The sequence below is a fragment of the Amblyraja radiata genome, chromosome 1 (assembly GCF_010909765.2).
Source record: "Amblyraja radiata isolate CabotCenter1 chromosome 1, sAmbRad1.1.pri, whole genome shotgun sequence".
NCBI classification, from domain to species: Eukaryota; Metazoa; Chordata; class Chondrichthyes; order Rajiformes; family Rajidae; genus Amblyraja; species Amblyraja radiata.
Genome location: NC_045956.1, coordinates 26,401,546 through 26,421,880, shown reverse-complemented (window position 1 = coordinate 26,421,880; position 20,335 = coordinate 26,401,546). Strand labels below are relative to the sequence as shown.

The window sequence follows — 20,335 nt, the reverse complement described above, 5'->3', positions numbered from 1 at the left end:
CCCCCCTCCGTCTCTACCCCGCTCCCTCTCAGCCCCCTCCCTCTCTACCCCCCTCCCTCTCTACCCTTCCTCCCTCTCTACTACCCCTCCCTCTCTACCCCCCTCCCTCTCTAAGGATTGAAGAGGGAGGGTAAAGAGGAGGAGTAGGGAGTGCTGGGGGATGAGGATAAATGAGCCACGCCTGCGCAGTTGGGGACTATGTGTGAGTGGTGCAATATTGCGTTGGGGGAGCGTCTTGCGTTGCGGGAACGGGTGAGTGGTGGAATATTACGTTGGGGATCAGACCCAACGGGTCTGCACTTGCTATAGTCTTAAACCAAACATTTCCTTGACTTAGAAGATAATTGCTATTAGTCCCCTACATAATCATAAACAAGCTCTTTTTTTCTAGTTTCTGTAATCTCTAGTGTTGCACTTCATAGGTTATTGCCATTGAGACAGAGTCAACTTTCAAATGGGCAGTGCTAATATGATGGCACATTGTTACTAGTGGCAGGAGACACACTGATTTTTTTAATAAGTTTTACTACAGTTGGTATAGGGTGATTTCACGAAAGGTCACTGGATCATAGATCCTCACCCACGTGACCGCAAAATCCAACTGGGGTACAGCGTCACTTCCGGTACATGTTATTGATGCTGAATACGCGCACTTTCACACCCGTTAAAAACCGCGAAAACGGCCCGTTTTTGAGCTGTAAATAACTGTGCACGTCGGGGTGACCGTGAGGCACAGTTATCTTACTTTACAGTCCAGAACATAGATAAAAACGAAGGTAAATACAAGAGGGAGCTGAAGGGGCAACAACAGCGGACATTCGCCGTGGAGATATAAATATTGAAAATATTGGGAATTATCGCGTTTGCTCACTGCATTTCATCAAAAGTAAGGCATTATTGACGTTTTATCTTTATTCATTTGTTATATAAAAAGTTGTAAAAGTGAAAAATCCGTCAGTAAAATTGCAAAATCGCCCATGGTTCTCAGGTGGGTTTTAACATGCAAAATGAAAACGCTTCTGAAGCTACATTTACCATTTAAATAATCGTAAACTATCAATGCGTTTTGAAATAAATTTTACTCAGATGCAAGCTAAGGAATGGGATAATTGTCAGCTGTTAATTGGACAAAATCAGGACATTTAATTATTTGCCAAATTATATTTCTCAATGTTTCTTGTTTAAAGCCTGCACAATCACCCAAACTACTTATTTATTTTACTGACGGATTTTTCACTTTTACAACTTTCCATATAACAAATGAATAAAGATAAAACGTCAATAATGCCTTACTTTTGATGAAATGCAGCGAGCAAACGCGATAATTCCCGATATTTTCGATCTTTATATCTCCACGGCGAATGTCCGCTAACCACTTCCGCTGTTGTTGCCCCTTCAGCTCCCTCTTGTATTTACCTTCGTTTTTATCTATCTTCTGGACTGTAAAGTAAGATAACTGTGCCTCACGGTCACCCCGACTGGCACAGTTATTTACAGCTCAAAAACGGGCCATTTTCGCGGTTTTTAACGGGTGTGAAAGTGCGCGTTTTCAGCATCAATAACATGTACCGGAAGTGACGCTTGTACCCCAGTTGGATTTTGCGGTCACGTGGGTGAGGATCTATGATCCAGTGACCTTTCGTGAAATCACCCTATTGCTAAAGAGCATTTTCTCATCACACCTACTGTGATCCCTTTTGAACAGGTTACACATTTTCATATCTCTACATTTTCCTCAGTTTTTTGTTTCTAAAAATCAAGGCAAAACAAAGCAGGTTTTGACAGTTTTTCCTTATCCATTGCACTTGCACAGTTATCAGCATGACTGGAGACTTTGCATTTTGCTAGCTGTTTTATCATCTTTCAGCAGGAACAGACAACTCATTGTAACTGGGGGTTGTAATTAACATTTAGCTATAAAGCCCACTTCTATCATCAAAGTCCTGTCCTTCACTGCTAACAGTATATTCATGTTTAAAATTCCCTGCTGAATATCTGGGATATCACAAGTGCTCAGGAAATTTTAAACATGAACATAATCCAAGACTACATAAATTTGTGTTTTCATACTGCCTTTATTTTTTTTTAATGCTGGTTTATAGAAACATAGAAAATTGGTGCAGAAGTAGGCCATTTGGCCATTCGAGCCAGCACTGCCATTCAATATAATCATGGCTGATCATGTAAAATCAGTACCCTGCTCCTGCTTTTTCCCCATATCCCTTGATTCCTTTAGCCCCAAGAGCTAAATCTAACTCTCTCTTGAATACATCCAGTGAATTGGCCTCCACTGCCTTCTGAGGCAGAGAATTCCACAGATTCACAACTCTCTGGGTGACAAAGTTTCTCCTCATCTCAGTCCTAAATGGCCTACCCCTTATTCATAAACTGTGACCTCTCGTTCTTGACTCCCCCAATATCAGGATAATGTTTCCTGCATCTATCCTGTCCAATCCCTTAAGAATTGTAAGAATCCCTCTCATCCTTCTAAATTCCAGTGAATACAAGCCCAGTCAACCCATTCTATCATCAACGAGGCGATTTGAGTATAGGAGTAAAGTGGTCCTTCTGCAGTTGTACAGGGCCATGGTGAGACCACATCTGGAGTATCGTGTGCAGTTTTGGTCTCCTAATTTGATGAAGGACATCCTTGCTATAAAGATAGTGCAGCATGGGTTCACAAGGTTAATCCCCGGGATGGTGGGACAGTCATATGAGGAAAGATTGGAAAGACTGGGCTTGTATTCACTGGAATTTAGAAGGATGAGAGGATATCTTATATAAACGTATAAACTTATAAAAGGATTGGACAAGTTAGATGTAGGGAAAATTTCCCAATGTTGGGGTTGTCCAGAAACAGGAGCCACAGTCTAAGAATAAAGGGGAGGCCATTTAAAACTGAGATGAGTAAAAACATTTTCACCCAGAGAGTTGTGAATTTGTGGAATTCTCTGCCACAGAAGGTAATAGAGGCTAATTCACTGGATGAATTTAAAAGAGAGTTAGATAGAGCTCTTGGTGCTAGCGGAATCAAGGGGTATGGGGAGAAGGCAGGCACGGGTTACTGATTGTGGATGATCAGCCATGATCACATTGAATGGCGGTGCAGGCTCTAAGAGCCAATTGGCCTCCTCCTGCACCTATTTTCTATGTTTCTATGTGTCTATATGTCAGTCCCGATCAGTCCCAACAGGTTCATGATTGAACTTGTGTACCAGCGATTATCCTGCATCCCTCATCTGCCTGAAGTACAAGGCCATTCGTTATGGACAACAAAGCAGAATCTAATTAGGTCCCTTTTACTTTCAAAGACTTCTTTTTTGTAATCCCAACATAAGTACTGTGGCGACAACAGCATGACATGTACTGCAAAGAAACTATATCTTGAGTGGCACACAAGCAATTTCCCAAGTCGACATTTCTGCCAACAAACCATTGCACTAGAATTCACTGGTGAGATGAGGAGCAGCAAAACAAAACAAAAATTTCCAAAGTGCTTGGGAGTTTGCTCACGACCACAAAACGTGAAATGACCATCCTCCACCGTTATAGAGCCAGGTTCTAAAAGAAATAGAACATAATGCTGGAACATTCGCAGAATTGGGTAAAACTCACCAGAAATCTGCAGATAACAAGATTTGATAGACATCTTGATGAGTAGATGGATGAGAGGGGTTTGGAAAGATATGATGTAGGAGGGAATTGCAGATGCTGGTTTACACTGAAGATAGACACAAAATGCTGGAGTAACTCAGCGGGACAGGCAGCATCTCTGGAGAGAAGGAATGGGTGACGTTTCGGGTCGAGACCCTTCTTTGGACTGAGAGTCAGGGGAGAGGGAGACACAGAGATATGGAAGGGGCAGGTGTGAAAACGAGATATCAAAAGGGACGAAGTTCAAGGAAAATGTAGAAGAGATTATTGTTAGCTGGGGGAGTTGTCAACGAGGCATATAAAAGATAAAATTTAATCAGGAGGACAGTCAGACTGGTCGGAGAACTAGGGTGGGGGAGGGATGGAGAGAGAAGGAAGCAAGGGTTACTTGAAGTTAGAGAAGTCAGTATACATACAGCTGGGGTGTAAGCTACCTAAGCAAAATATGAGGTGATGTTCCTCCAATTTGTGCTGGGCCGCACTCTGACAGTGGAGGATATGGGACAGGCTCAGGGAAGTGGGAATAGCTCTGAGGAAACTTGGTCGGCATGGACAAGTTGGGTAATCAGCCTGTTTCCATGCTGAATAACTCGATGACTAAATTTGCAGTTTTGTATGAATGGAATCAGGGAGAATTGTTGAGAGACAGATTGCATGGAATCCCCGTAAATCATCGGCTTAGAACGATTAACAGGCAATGGCCTTCTCGAATGCCCGGAATAGAGTTTTGCTGTTTGCTTTTCCAGGAGCATGAACAACACGGAGGTGTTTCAGGCTCCACGATGAAGTGATACAACTGCTAATTCAGGCAAAGTTTGTTAACGGTGCTTTTCTACACATTCTATTGCTGAAGGGGAAGCCCTCAACACTGATATTTGTGAACAGGTTGCAAATTATGATATTTCGGATGCTCCCATTTTATTTATAAAAACAACTAAGATGAGGCAGGTCTTAAGGGCTTACTTCCAGCCATAATAATTTCCATAGCCTGACCTTTGTGGAACCAAATGACGACTCTGCATTGGCATCTTTAGTCAAATGGCACTTTCATATTGGTAACCTGAAAATTGCATTTGGGAAGTTTGGCAAAAGACCCGGTATATGTCAGAAAAGGCAAGTGCTCTTGTTCAGATAAGGGGCAATGCTCTGACTGGGTATCTAGGCCCACTCAAATGGAGGGAAGCATGCATTAAGATCGTAATGGAGAAAAAGATACCTCGTAGATGGCAGAATTTCTATGACATTGACATATGGAAAATCCTATTCCCTCCCTTTTGTCTATTGGGATCCCCTATGTGGTAGGCTTCAAAGGAAATGAACCGGCTGAATGGTAATTTTGACCAAACTTTAAATTTAGTAACACTTATACAGATTTGGAATTGTGGTGAAGTATAGATATTTGTTAAAAGAAGGGAATGGTTCATTCTCATTGGTGGGGAAATGGGCTCACCAATAGTTTTTTAGACATCTAAACCAACTCAGCGGGACAGGCAGCATCTCTGGAGAGAAGGAATGGGTGACGTTTTGGATCGAGACCCTTCTTCAGACTGATGTCAGGGGGCAAGGAAGATACATAGATAAGAAAGTGTAAGGTGTGAAAATAGGACAAAGGGAAAGGAGTTCAAGGAAAATGTAGAATATTTCATTGTTAGCTGGGGGAAAGTATCAACAAAGCAAACAGAGATAAAATGTAGTCAGAGACAGTAAGACTGGTGGGAGAAACTGGGAAGGTGGAGGGATGGAGAGAGAAGGAATGCAAGGGTTACTTGAAGTTAGAGGTCAATGTTCATACCGCTGGGGTTATTATTATGTTGTAATTCATTGTTATTCTAGCTGAAAACAGCTTAATAAATTAGTGACTAAAATGGGTAGCAAAAGGTAATAATGAAATTTTCCCTGTAATTAAAAAACTATTGAATTCAAAAGCATGAATCTGGGAATTTTGCATTTTGATTTAGAGACAATATGAGACACCAAGCAATTTATCTAATCCATTTAGCACCCTGACTGTAAAATCGTTCCAAACTTAATTCATTACCAACTCCTGTACAACATAGAAACAAGTTAATATGTGATGATGATGATGCTTTATTGTCACATAAGGTCATAGGTGATAGGAGCAGAATAAGGCTATTCGGCCCGTCAAGTCTACTCAGCCATTATAATTGTGGCTGATCTATCTCTCCCTCCTAACCCCATTCTCCTGCCTTCTCCCCATAACTCTCGGCACCCGTACTAATCAAGAATCTGTCAATCCCTGCTTTAAACATACCTACTGACTTGCCCTCCACGGCCTTCTGTGGCAAAGAATTCCACAGATTCACCACGCTCTGACTAAATAAATTCTTCCTCATCTCCTTCCTAATGGAACGCCCATTAATTCTGAGGCTGTGACCTCTAGTCCTAGTCTTGCCCACTAGTGGAAACATCCTCTCCACATCCACTCTATCCAAGCCTTTCACTATTCGGTACCTCTCAATGAGGTCCCCCCTCATTCTTCTAAACTCCAGCGGGTACAGGCCCAGTGCCATCGAACAACCATCATGTTAACCCACTCATTCCTGGGATCATTCTTGTAAACAAATCCTCTATACCTAGGCACAGTGAAAATCTTTTTTGCATACTATCCAGTAAAATCCAGTAATATATTTTATGAAGTGTTTGCATTCCTTCTACATGTCACATTTCTCCTGGGTTGACATTTAATTTTCAAATTTTCAAATATTTTTAATGGTTATGCATTAATCATCAAGGAAAATAAGGTCATTTTCATATGCAGAACTCTTTATCGGTGTCTAAGTATATCGTGTATAATTTCTCTTAAGTGCTTTTGGACATGTTGATTGGTTTTCCACGAAAATATAATGAATAAACTTTAGTTTTCCAAATAAAATTTGTTTAAGAGGATTACATGGTAAAAAATATAAGGATTTTTTTTCAATTATATAGTATATACAAATGACAGACCACAATGGCTCAGGTGATTGAGAAATGTGAGGTTGAGACGGGAAAGGGAGACTGGAAATGGGGGCTGAGGGGTTTGGAGAACTTTTGGCAGTTCTTATAAGGAAGGGCGACCCGGTTTCGATCCCGACTACGGCTGCTGTCTGTACGGAGTTTGTACTTTCTCCCCGTGGCCGCATGGCTTTTCTCCGAGATCTTCGATTTCTTCCCACACTCCAAACACGTTCAGGTTTGTAAGTTAATTGACTTGGTCTAATTGTAAATTGTTCTTAGTGTGTGTAGAGTGGTGTGTGTGTGGATCGCTGGTTGACGTGGACCCAGTGGGCCTCAGGGTCTGTTTCCATGCTGTATCGCTAAGAAAAACTGAGAAACCAGGGAATGCTTTGGGGAACTGATACTGGAAAATGAATATTCAGGCAAAAGGAGACTGGAAAATTAGTGCTAGAGACAGGTAGAGATAAACGCAGAGTCATGGGAGACTGATAAATACAGGCTTTGGAACCGGGAATGGGCAATTGGAAAGACTTGGGAATTGGACCTTGGGACTTGCAATACATCTGAAAAATCAAAATTAAGACGCCACATTTTTTTTCTCTGAGTGATTTGGTTTGTGTTGGTGTCACAATAATGCATCAAAGAATAAAATCATGGAACATGGCGTAGAAACTGCTCTTTCCACAACATCCCGTCCATGCCAACTGTGGTGCCTATGTTAATCCCATTTGTCTGCAATAGGCCCTATCCCTCTACGACCTTCCTATTTAAGGATCAGTCCAAATGCCTTTTCAACAGTGTAACTGTATCACCTACTCTGGCAGCTTGATCTAGATAAACCCGACCCCCTGGGTGAAAACGCACCCCTCAGGTATCCTTTCTTTCTTTCTTCCTTCTCACCCTCCAGTCCGAGACTGTCCTACACTGCAAAAATAGATTCAGATGGTGTACAGCTCGATAGAGTTCCCCTCAGCCTTTCTGTGTCAATGTGACTAAAACCAGTCTGAAGAAGGGTCTTGACCCGAAACGTCACCCATTCCTTCTATCCAGAGATGCTGCCTGTCCCGCTGAGTTGCTCCAGCATTTTGTGTCTATCTTCTGAATAAAACCTGGCTATCACTTACAACCACAGCCCACCATTCCAGGAAACATCCCACTGAATCTCTTTTGCACTCTCTGTTGTTACTCAAGAGTCAAGAGTGTTTTATTGTCATATGTCCCAGATAGAACAATGAAAGTCTTACTTGCAGCAGTACAACAGAATATGGAAAGATAGTACACTGTAAACAATATAATCAATGAGAGAGAAAACAATATAATAAATGAAAGAAAAATGAGAGAGTATATACACAAACGCACATACACATATATATATGTGTGGAAATACATACACACACCCATACGCACACACAAATAAACCCAACAAAAAAACAATTCACTGAGTGTGGCAACTAGATATGTTAGAGATCTTGTTGTGCAAAGCCCCTTGGGCAACTGTGACCATAACATGGTGGAATTCTGCATTAGGATGGAGAGTGACAAGGTTAATTCAGAGACTAGGGTCCTGAACATAAAGAAAGGAGACTTTGAAGGTATCAGACCAGAATTGGCTAGGATTGACGGGCAAATTATACTTAAAGGGTTGACGGTGGAGATGTAATGGCAATGATTTAAAGACCGCATGGATGAACTCCAAAAATTGTTCATCCCTGTCTGGTGAAAAAATAGAACGGGGAAGGCGGCTCAACCTTGGTTAACGAGGGAAAACAACAATAGTGTTAAATCTAAGGAAAAGGCATATAAATTGGCCAGAGGAAACAGCAAACCGGAGGACTGAGAGAAATTTAGAACTCAACATAGGGGTTAATTAAGAGGGGGGAAAAAAGCATGAAAGAAAGCTTGCGGGGAATATAAAAAACTGTACACCACTATTCTCTGTGTCCTATCACCAAGCTATTTTTATGTGTCTAATTTGCCGACATTCCTGGCATCCTTTGTGCTTTAACTTTCTGCACCAGCATAGGGAAGAAGAAGTTAATTTGTTCAGAAATAAAACAGTCATGTCGTAACTGGTCATTAGTGATAAGAGATAGCTTTATAAATAGAACGTTCAATGAATAAAAACACGATGAAAGCACTTACTAACTCGATCCTTGTCCTGTCTCTGAAATGCACGGGTCTTCTTGTTGTGGTTTCCATTTTCATGTAGCACTTTGAACCAGTCTTTTAGCCTTGATACAACTTCTCTGAACTCCCTCTCACTGCATTCTGCTGCAAAATTAAAATTAAATCAGCTGTTAAAATATGCACGATCAGATAACATCAGTCTAATTTCCTTACTTCCTTTGAATGCTCCAAATTCTTTGCTTCAACTGAATATTAGAAGTGGGGTACAATGGACAAACATCACTGTATTACACATTTAGTACATGAAACCAAGGACAAATCCCTGCTCCAAGAGGCTATCAGTGAAGTGAAGTGAATCACCACTCTCTGAATTCAACTGATTTCGTATAATATCCAAAGCTCAATAGCAATCGTTTCATGATGAAAACAAGGCATTTTTTTTAATGAACATGGATGCTATGAAATGACAATTTGCTTTCAACTCATGTCTTTTACATTCTTAAGAGATTCATAGCCACTGCTGATTTGTGGATAGAAGTCAGCGGGAAGATCACACAATGTTCATCTATCCATAACTAAAACTCCGATCATGTGCTCTTCCGGTTTGCGCGTTTATTCTATTAGCGCAAAAACGGTGCATGATAGCGCTCTGATTGTTCGACTGCTTACTCACCGTTCACCTGTGCTGTGAGTGCAACAAGTTTCGTTCCGATCGATGGTATATTGTAAAAGTTATTAAGGTTTAAAAATCGTAAAAAAACGTGTATGCGCAGATTGCTGTCAGTCACCGCCACGCAGATTGGTCTCTTCTGTCAGTCAGGAAGGAGGGTCACCAGGCGACGGCGATGCCCCTTCCTGGCACCATCGCCGCACTGATTGGTCGCGTCCACTGTCGGAGCCTGAACTGGATCCCAGGCGGCGGCTGAGCTGAGGGCTGGAGTCGTGGGCCAGGGTCAAGGTGTACCAGCGCCTCGAAAGCCACCTGGCCGCCGCCATCCTACAGCACAGCCTCTGCTTCCTGCTTTGTAGGCAGCTCTGGCTCGGCCGCCCGTCAGCCTCACCCCGCCCACGGCATGGCGAGCCGGCTCCATCAAAGGTCAGGTCCTCGAGTGCTTCGGCTGCCAACAGCCAAGGCCGGGCCGAGTACGAGAACCAGGCCTTGTTCCAGGCCCTGGCGCTGCTCTACGACCTGGGTAGGTGCTGGGGCAGGGAATTGGAGTGACGGGAGGAGGATGAGAGAAATGGGGAGGAGGGAGATGGGGTGGTAGAGGGAGATGGGGGGGGTGCAGCGCCGAGCTCCGCTGTCTACCCGCTGGTGAGGGACAATGCAGGTCCCGGGACGGGCAGCGCCTCAGTGGCCCCTGCCTGCGGGCGCAGACACCGGGAGCGGCCCTAATGCACTGCAGCGTTACACGGCAAGAGGGAGCGCCGCAGCCCGGCCCATGGCACGGGGGGAGAAGATGGAGGGAGGGGGGAGCAAGGGATGAGGGAGGAAGGGGGGAGAGAGGGATGAGGGAGGGAGAGGGGATAGAGGGATGAGGGAGGGAGGGAGGGATGAGGGAGGGAGAGGGGATAGAGGGATGAGGGAGGGAGGGGGAGAGAGGGATGAAGGAGGGGGTGGGGCTTGGAGAGGTTAGAGAGGGATGGGGGAGAGGGAGGGAAGGAGGGGGGGGGAAGATAGGGTGGAAGTGGGGTAGAGGGGGACAGGGAGGGGTGGATTTGATGGGAGGGGGATTGGTGTGAGTGGTGGAATATTGTGTTGGGGGAATGGGTGAGTGGTGGAATATTGCGTTGGGGGACCAGGCCACTCGTGTGATAGGGTTGGGTCCCACTTAGTCTAGTTAAAAATAACAGAGTGCTGTAAAGTCTTCTACGATCATCTGAACTGCCTTAATAAATGTTTCACATAACTTTGGTTTACTGGTTCAACTGAAAAATGGATCCAACAGCAGAGCACTTCCTCAGTATTGCACAAAGATGTCGGCAGAGATTGTGTGTTCAACCTTTAATTTAGGAAGAATCAGAAGGAATTTCTTGCTCAGATTTTTAAAAGAGACATTAAACATACCTTCCTCACTTTCTTTGTAGCACCGTAAACAGAGTTAAAGAGTTAGACTGCACAAATCTGGAGACAACTTTCACTATGAATTTGAGGAGGATGTTTCCACCAGTGGGAGAGTCTAGGACCAGAGGCCATAGCCTCAGAATTAAAGGATGTTCCTTTAAAAAGGAGATGAGGAGGAATTTCTTTAGTCAGAGGGTGGTGAATCTGTGGAATTCATTACCACAAGAGGTTGTGGAGGACGTCAGTAGACACTTTTAAGGCAGAGATAGATAGGTTCTTGATTAGTACGAGTGTCAGAGGTTATGGGGAGAAGGCAGGAGAATGGAGTTAGGAGGGAGTGATAGATCAGCCATGATTGAATGGCAGAGTAGACTTGATGGGCCAAATGGCCTAATCCTGCTCCTATCACTTATGACATGACTATATGGATAATGTATTATAACTGTATTCTTTGTTATGGCTCGTGAATCAATTTTTCACATATTACCAGCAACAAAATGATATAGGTACAAACTGTATTGGCAAGACTGAACCTTTGTTGAATTTACTGCAGAAAATAGATATTTCGGCTATAGCAGATGTGATACAACCACCCGTGATGAATCTAACCATATTTTATAATTGTATCCAAATTTCACATATATTGTAAGAATGAACTGCATATGCTGTTTTAAACTGAAGATAGACACAAATTGCTGGAGTAACTCAGTGGGACAAGCAGTCAGTCTGAAGCAGGGTCTCAACCCGAAAGGTCACCCATCCTTCTATCCAGAGATGCTGCCTGTCCCGCTGAGTTACTCCAGCATTTTGTGTCTATTTTCACATTTATTGCATTGAATACTTAATTGTTCAAGTTCAAGTTCACATTTATTGTCACATGCATCAATTGTTATAGTAAAATCTGAGATACCAAACAGCCATAAAAATAAAAAGAACACAATACACAATAGAATTTAACATAAACATCCACCACAGTGGAATCAACATTTCTCACTGCGATGGAAGGCAATAAAGTTCAGTCATCTTCCTCCTTTTGTTCACCCGTGGTCGGAGCCCTGAACCCTCCGCAGTCGCCGCTATGGACGGCCCGATGTACAGGCCCTCTCGCAGGGATGATAGAAACTCCCAATTGGGATTTAGATTCACATGTTTTAACAAAATGCATGTGATATTGTGAATTGATTTATTTAGGTTCAAGCAATGGAATAATGAATGTGTGATTTTCAATAACATGTAGATGTGTAGCTATGTTATTCTCACTGGTGTCCAGATGACACAGCACACCGTACTGTCTGTGGCTTGTGAATTACTGTAAAGGGGCTGTCCCACTTGGGTGACCTAATTGGCGAGTTTAGAAGAGTTTGAAAAAATGACATGTTGAAGACCTCCTTCGACTATGTAGAAGACCACCTTCGACTATGCTGAAGACCATGTTTGACTAGCTATGACTAGCTATGACTAACTTCGGGAAAATTGGAAACCGAATAGTGGAGAGTGAAGCCAACCTCCTTCGTTCCCCTTCGACCTCCCTTCGACAATGATGAAGACTATCTACGACTACCTTCGACTACCCTCGATTACCTACGACTAACATGCCAACCTACTACGATTAAACCTACGAGTAAAAAAAAGTATCGATTTTTTCCATGGAGACCTTTTTTAACATATTGGAAAAACACCGTGACCTATCTGAGGCCTCGAATACGTGGAGACCACTCTCGAGCATGAAGGAGAGTTACGAAGACCTCCTACGACCTCGTGTCGACCATACTGCGAGTATGAATCGAGGGCAGACTCGCCAGAACTCGCGGATTAGGCCGCCCAAGTGGGACAGGCCCTTAAGTCAGACCTCCAGATAACCTTCTGTATTTAGTGCTAATAGATGCTAATAGGTTGTACACAAAGAGCTGCAGTCAGATGTAAAGAAGTAAGGCAAGGATCATCCTGTGTGAAGAAGCATTGCCACCCAATCACTCCTTTAGCAGTGTAACTCTTTTAGAAGAAATCCTACTTTCTGAATAATAGCCGTCAGTTTGCATTTCTCACAATTAATTAAACATGGCTTAATGAATTAGCACACAGCAACTAAAACATTACTTAAACTAATTACCAAGGACTTAACAAAGCTAACCAGCCATTTTCTATGTTAAATATCTATATTAAATAGAGTACCCACCACAATGTTTGGGACAAAGACCCATTATTTATTTATTTGCCTCGGTACTACACAATTTGTGTTTTATAATAGAAAAAAAATCACATGTGGTTAAAGTGCACATTGTCAGATTTTAATAAAGGCAATTTTTATATATTTTGGATTCACCATGTAGAAATTACAGCAGTGTTTATACATAGTCCCCCCCATTTCAGGGCACCATAATGTTTGGGACACATGGCTTCACAGGTGTTTGTAATTGCTCAGAGAAGTCAAAGAAGCCATTATGTGACAGAGAAACAAGAATAAAACTGTTAGAGACATTAGCCAAACCTTAGGCTTATCAAAATCAACTGTTTGGATTATCATTAAGAAGAAAGAGAGCACTGGTGAGCTTACTAATCGCAAAGGGACTGGCAGGCCACGGAAGACCTCCACAGCTGATGACAGAAGAATTGTTTCAATAATAAAGAAAAATCCCCAAACACCTGTCTGACAGATCAGAAACACTCTTCAGGAGTCAGATGTGGATTTGTCAATGACCACTATCCGCAGAAGACTTCATGAACAGAAATACAGAGGCTACGCTGCAAGATGCAATCCACTGGTTAGCCGCTAAAATAGGATTGCCAGATTCAGTTTGCCAAGAAATACTTAAAGGAGCAACCACAGTTCTGGAAAAAGGTCATATGAACAGATGAGATAAAGATTTACTTATATCAGAGTGATGGCAAGAGCAAAGAATGGAGGAGAGAAGCAACTGCCCAAGATCTAAAGCATACCACCTCATCTGTGAAACACAGTGGTGGGGGTGTTATGGCCTGGGCATGTATGGCTGCTGACGGTACTGGCTCACTTATCTTCATTGATGATACAACTGCTGATGGTCGTAGCATAATGAATTCTGAAGTATATAGACACATCCTATCTGCTCTAGTTCAAACAAATGCCTTGAAACTCATTGGCCGGTGGTTCATTCTACAGAATGACAATGATCCCAAAAATACTGCTAAAGCAACAAAGGAGTTTTTCAAAGCTAAAAAATGGCCAATTCTTGAGAGGCCAGGTCAATCATCCGATCTGAATTGAGCATGCTTTTTATATGCTGAAGAGAAAACTGAAGGGGACTAGCCCCCAAAACAAGCATAAGCTAAAAATGGCTGCAATACAGGCCGGGCAGAGCATCACCTGAGAAGACACCCAGCAACTGGTGATGTCCATGAATCGCAGACTTCAAGTAGTCATTGCATGCAAAGGATATGCAGCAAAATACTAAACATGACTGCTTTCATTTACGTTACATTGCCGAGACCCAAACATTATGGGTGCCCTGAAATGGGGGGGACTATGTATAAACACAGCTCTAATTTCTACATGGTGAAGCCAAAATGTATAAAAATGGCCTTTATTAACATCTGGCAATTTGGACTTTTACCACGTGTTTTTTTCTATTACAAATCTCAAATTGTGGAGTACAGAGGCAAATAAATAAATAATGGGTCTTTGTCCCAAACATTATGTAGGGCACTGTATAGAGGGTGTGATCCACAGAGTACATATTTATGACGTGCTGGAACTAACATTGCCTCGCATGGATAAACCATGCTTTTCTACCCCATGTACAAATAAAAATCCTGCAAACAGTGGCAGGGCATTTATATGACGCAGCTCTTTGAGTATGAGTGAAAAGTATAAGAATATTTGCACCTGCACGTTAGATCTCTTTTGGTTCAAATTGAGGATTTTTCTGCTGTCGTTGCTTAAAAGTGGACAAGCAGATTTAGTTAAGTTTAGTTTAGAGACACAGCACAGAAACATCAGTCTGAAGAAGGGTTTCGGCCCGAAACGTCGCCTATTTCCTTCGCTCCATAGATGCTGCTGCACCCGCTGAGTTTCTCCAGCATTTTGTGTACCACAGAAACAGGCCTGTTGACCCACTGAATGATCCACGCACATTAACACTATCCTACACACACCAGGGACAATTTTACATTTATACTATGCCAATTAACCTACAAACCTGTACGTTTTTGGAGTGTGTGAGGAAACCAAAGATCTTGGAGAAAACCCACGCAGGTCACGGCGAGAACGTACAAACTCTGTACAGACAGCACCCATAATCAGGTTCGAACCCGGGTCTCTGGCGCTGTAAGGCAGTAGCTCTACCACTATGCCACCTTTATGGCCTAGTTTCTTGTGAATTTACATGTTTAGGGAAATGTAAATAGCTTAAGGATAATTCTGTCCTGTCGCACTTACGTGTCCTTGGCACGCTAATTACTCGACCTTGTGGTCACGTTGAGACGCGACGGTCCCGCGAAGGTCGCGTGCAACTTCATTCGACTGCACAGCCGTCTGGAGCGCACACGTTTCGTGTCGAGACTCTTCTTCAGTCTGAAAGAGGGGTCTTGACCCGAAATGTCACCCATTGCTTCTCTCCAGAGATGCTGCTGGTCCCGCTGAGTTACTTCAGCATTTTCTGTCTATCTTCAATTTTCTTGGCCCCGTTCTGGGAGTAGAAGTGGGGGCGGATCCGGACTGCAACGGCCGTGAGCCCCAGGCCGAGTTCGGCGATCGTTTGCCTGCTTCTGCTGTTGTTGGAGGTTAGTCGTTGCGTCGCGCCAGGGTCTTGGGCCTGTCCCACTTTGGCCGTCAGTTACGTGACAGGCCGTTGGCGCGCAAAGATTTTGTTCGCTACAAACATTTCGGAGCCCGATGTCGCGCACAATTCCATAACCCTCAGGGCTTCTCAGTGGGACCGGCCACGTGCGGCCATACGATGCCCATGCGCCTCAACGTGACGACGAGGTCGCGTAATTTGCGTGCCAAGGACACGTAAGTGGGACAGGCCCTTAAGGCTTCTTTTGATGGGTTAAGTCTCACTATTTGGGAAATCCTGAAGGAAAGGTTAAAACTAAAACAGTATTATGTGCTTGCCTGTTGAAACAAGAAACTGCAGATACTGGTTTACACAAAAAGACACAATGTGATCCGTCACCTATCCGCATTCTCCAGGTGTGCTGCCTGACCCGCTGGGTTACTCCAGAATGTTGTGTCTTTTTTGTAAATAGATGCCTGTCTGGGAACTCCCCATATATGACCTGGAGTTTGCAATTGTCTTGAAATTACACCTGGGCAATCTCCTGGTCTAATGTCTTCCCTCACATCAAGCTGGAAGCTCACCGAGGACCCTGTGTACAGACTGCTTGAGAGTGGAGGGGATGTTTCACTGTGTTTTTACTGAGCAATAAGAAGGGCTTGACTTGACTTGACTTGACTAAAAGTGATCATAAGTTTATGTGGAGAGGCCATCAAGTGTACTTCTCTATGCAATCATGGCTGATCTATCTTTCCCTCTCAACCTCATACTCCTGCCTTCTCCCCATAACCCCTGACACCCGCACTAATCAAGAATCGGTCACTCCCTGCTTTAAAAATATCCACTGACTTGGCCTCCACAACCTTCTGTGGCAAATAATTCCACAGATTCACCACACTGACTAAAAAAATTCCTCCTCATCTCCTTCCTAAAAGAACGTCCTTTAATTCTGAGGCTATGACCTTTAGTCTTAGACTCTCCCACTAGTGGAAACATCCTCTCCACAAAAATACCCAATGACTTGGCCTCCTCAGCTGTGTGTGACAATGTTTAGCAATTCATATATTTTGTTTTGCAAATCTCAGGTGTAATTAATCAATTATAATAATAATAATAATAAATTTTATATTTAATGGGCGCCTTTCATACAAAATCTCAAGGACACCTTACATAATAACATATAATCGGAATATAACAAGTAATAAAGACATCACAGAGACACAAATTAAAAACAGGATTCAATCCAAAAACAGAAAATCAAAAACAGTGTGAAGAGGGAGCAGCGGCAACCAAATCGTGCCAGCGTCCACTCTCTCTTCATGGCAGCCATCTTGGACACAGACCTACAGGACTACAATTAGACAAAAAAATCATCCCCCCACAGTGGATAGCACTGTGGAGGAAGGCACAATGTCCAGTCCCCACCCCATGTTCACCCCAAAGTCATGCCTATTGAGGCCACCGCAATTGCCTCTACGGAGGCCCGATGTTCCTGGCCGTTCTCACCGGGTGGTCTTGCCCCGGCGTCGGGAGAGTCCTTTTGGCGGCTGGGCCACTTGGAACGGCCGCTTCCTGGTTGGAGCCCGCGGCTGCCGAAGCCGACAAGGCCGCGCCGGTTTGGAGCGCCCAGGCTCCCGTTGTTGAAGTCGGCGCCGCCTCGACGCTCCGCAAACCCGCAGCCCGGAGATGTTGCTCTCGGCGGTCCAGCTCGCCAGAGCTCCAGCGCGTCGCTCCAGCGCGGCGACCCAGGCAAGGGATCGCCCGCTCCGCTCCAGCGCTCCAATGCTGTGCCGCCGCCGAGGCCGAGGTGCTGGGCGGTTCCCGCCAGGAAACGGCGCTCCAAGCCCGCAGGTAGGCCACGAGGACGGGTCAACGGGCAGCCCGGAGAAAAGGCTGCCACACCGACCAGGTAGGGACCTAGAAATTAAGTTAATACCTACCCCCCACATTAAAAAGACCATATCCCCTACAAACAAAAAACAGGACTCACTAAAAACTATTAAAAAAACGGATTTAAAACGGACGGCTGCTGGCTAGCAGCCGTTCACCAAGATGGCTCCTCCTCCTAATTATACTTAAACTATCACTTAAAACTCAATTATATTGTTTCAGACTAATATAAAAATATTTTAAATGAAATAAAAAAATTGCTGCACCTTTAATACTCCTGCACATATTTGGTATTGGTGAACAAAGGCAAATTAGTTCCTCATTACTTGGGATTTTATTGATCTTGTCAAGCGTACTGAGATATAGGGAGAACCTTTGTTTTTGTGTGCTATCTAGGTATGTCATATTATATTATAGGTAGCGCAAAAAGAGAAAGGAAACAGATTGCAGAATATATGTAGTGTGTAGGAAATGAACTGCAGATGCTGGTTTAAACCGAAGATAGACACAAAATGCTGGAGTAACTCAGCAGGACAGGCAGCATCGCTGGAGAAAAGGAATGGGTGATGTGTCGTGTTGAGACCCTTCTTCAGACTATAGTGTAGAATTGAAGAATATAGTGTTACAGCTACAGCAAAAGCATGGACAAAAAAATTGCCAAAGGCCATAAAGAAGGTGATTGGGATATCAGGAATACATTATTGCATGGTAGAGGCCCATTCGAGAGTTTGATAACAGTGGGGAAGCAACTGCTCATGAATCTGGTGGGATGTGCTTTGGTATCCTTTGCCTGAAGGGAGAATGTTGAATGAAGATGGAATGACTAGGGAGTGAGTGGTTGATGATTCTGTTGGCTGCTTTCCTAAGCCAACTTGAAGTGTAAATGGAGTTGATAGTGGGAGAGGCTGGCTTGTGTGATGGACCGGCTGTGGCCACAACTCTCTGCATTTAATAAAGTATCTATCTATCTATCTATCTATCTATCTATCTATCTATCTATCTATCTATCTATCTATCTATCTATCTATCTATCTATCTATCTATCTATCTCATCTATCTCATCTATCTCATCTATCTCATCTATCTCATCTATCTTATCTATCTTATCTATCTTATCTATCTATCTATTTCTTGTGATCATGGGGCTAAACTCTAACCAAGCCAAGCTGTAACGCATTGGAATAGAATGCTTTCTATGGTGCATCCACAGAAATTGGTAAGAATTATTGGAGACATGCTAAAATTTCCTTCTGAGGAGTAGAAACATTAGTGTGCTTTTATGGTCACAGTGTCAGTAAGGTTGTATCAGGTCAGGTTGTTTGTGATTTGTAAACATGGGAACGAGGTTCTTGAACTTCCCTATTTCAGCACCATCGATGGAGAGGGGGCATAAACTCCACTGCACTTACTAAAGTAAACGACAAGCTCCTTCTTTTTGTTTGGATTGAGATAGAAATCGCTATCTTGATACCAGAACTACTGTTTTGAGATCTCGTCTACTAAGGTATTGCCAAATGCCTTGATAAACTTGACTTGAAATGGAGTTAGAGCAGAATTTGGGCACACAGTCGTGAGCGTATTGGGAGTATGGTAATGGGCGAAAGGCGCAGCCTTGCACAGCACTAGTGATTGAGGACAGCAGTTTCCAATGTACGACAGTGTTTATGATGAGGGAAATTAAAGATTGTCAATCTTCACGTGATAGCAAAAATCACACTTGCAGATGCAATAAATATTCGGTGTCTCGTAAAATATTGCTCACAATAGGCATATCTAAGCACTTTCTGGACTTCCCCAAGTTCCCAGAGGCAGTGTATCAAAAAGAAGCAGATCCTATAGCAGCAGAAACCAATGACCAAAGTTACCACTTTGCAAAAAAAGCTCCTTTTTGTGCACTTGGGGTTGATGTTGTTACCTACACTTCCTTCAAACAATAGTTACAGAATGTCAAACTGTACACTTGTTATCTATTATGACGGCATGAAAATGAAGATTGTATGCAGGCCTATGTTATTTCTGTGCATTACACACTGAATGGATAATTGTGTATAAGAGTGAATAAGAGAATAATAAGGGCAGCACGGTGGCGCAGTGGTAGAGTTGCTGCTATACAGCGCTTACTGCACCAGTGACCCGGACCACGAGTGCTGTCTGTACGGAGTTTGTACGTTCTCCCCGAGACCACGTGGGTTTTTTCCAAGATCTTTGGTTTCCTCCCACACACCAAGGACATTTGTAGGTTAATTGGCTTGGTGTAAATGTAAATTGTCCCTAGTGTGTGTAGGTTAGTGTTAGTGCGCGGGGATCGCTGGTCGGTGCGGACTTGGTGGGCCGAAGGGCCTGTTTCCACGCTGTATCTCTAAACTAAACTAAATTGAAGAGTAATTTACTACAGGTATGTGGCTGGCATAACTCTCAGGCTCATCCTCAGAGTGAGGTCTGGAGGGCCGTAACTGGCAGTAATGATATCACCAAACTTCTTTGGAATAGAGAGGCATTCTTCTTGGCTCCAAAGGAACAGTTACAAAAAGATGAACTAACTTTTTACCGAAGAATCCTGATCAAATTAGGTATGTCACATGCTGGCTCAGGGGTGACTAACTTGACATTGGCTTAATTTTATTTTCCCCCATGGATTAAGGTATTCCCCGAGGGATCATTCAGTTAAGACGTGCAGGTTGCTGTTAACAATGCCAACATTATCTACATTACTCCACAGATGATTACTTGGCAAAGAGCATTGAAAGCTCCCCATGATTTGTGAAAACAGGTTTGATTGTGAAAACAGCCATTAAATTTGGCCAGATGCAGCAGACACCATGGCCTCAGCCCAACTACATGAGTATCATCACCAGTTTCTACACTTGACATGATATTGTGACAAAAG

The 20,335-nt window shown here is 43.4% G+C and overlaps 1 protein-coding gene across 1 annotated transcript in view; it reads right to left on the bottom strand.

Moving 5' to 3' along the window:
- The window catches only part of spock3 (SPARC (osteonectin), cwcv and kazal like domains proteoglycan 3), a 451,090-nt gene that overhangs the window by 48,646 nt on the left and 382,109 nt on the right, over positions 1-20,335 (bottom strand). The window contains exon 8 of the mRNA XM_033019001.1: positions 8,755-8,883. Within this exon, the coding sequence (XP_032874892.1) occupies positions 8,755-8,883 (129 nt within the window). The remainder of the gene's footprint in view (positions 1-8,754; positions 8,884-20,335) is intronic.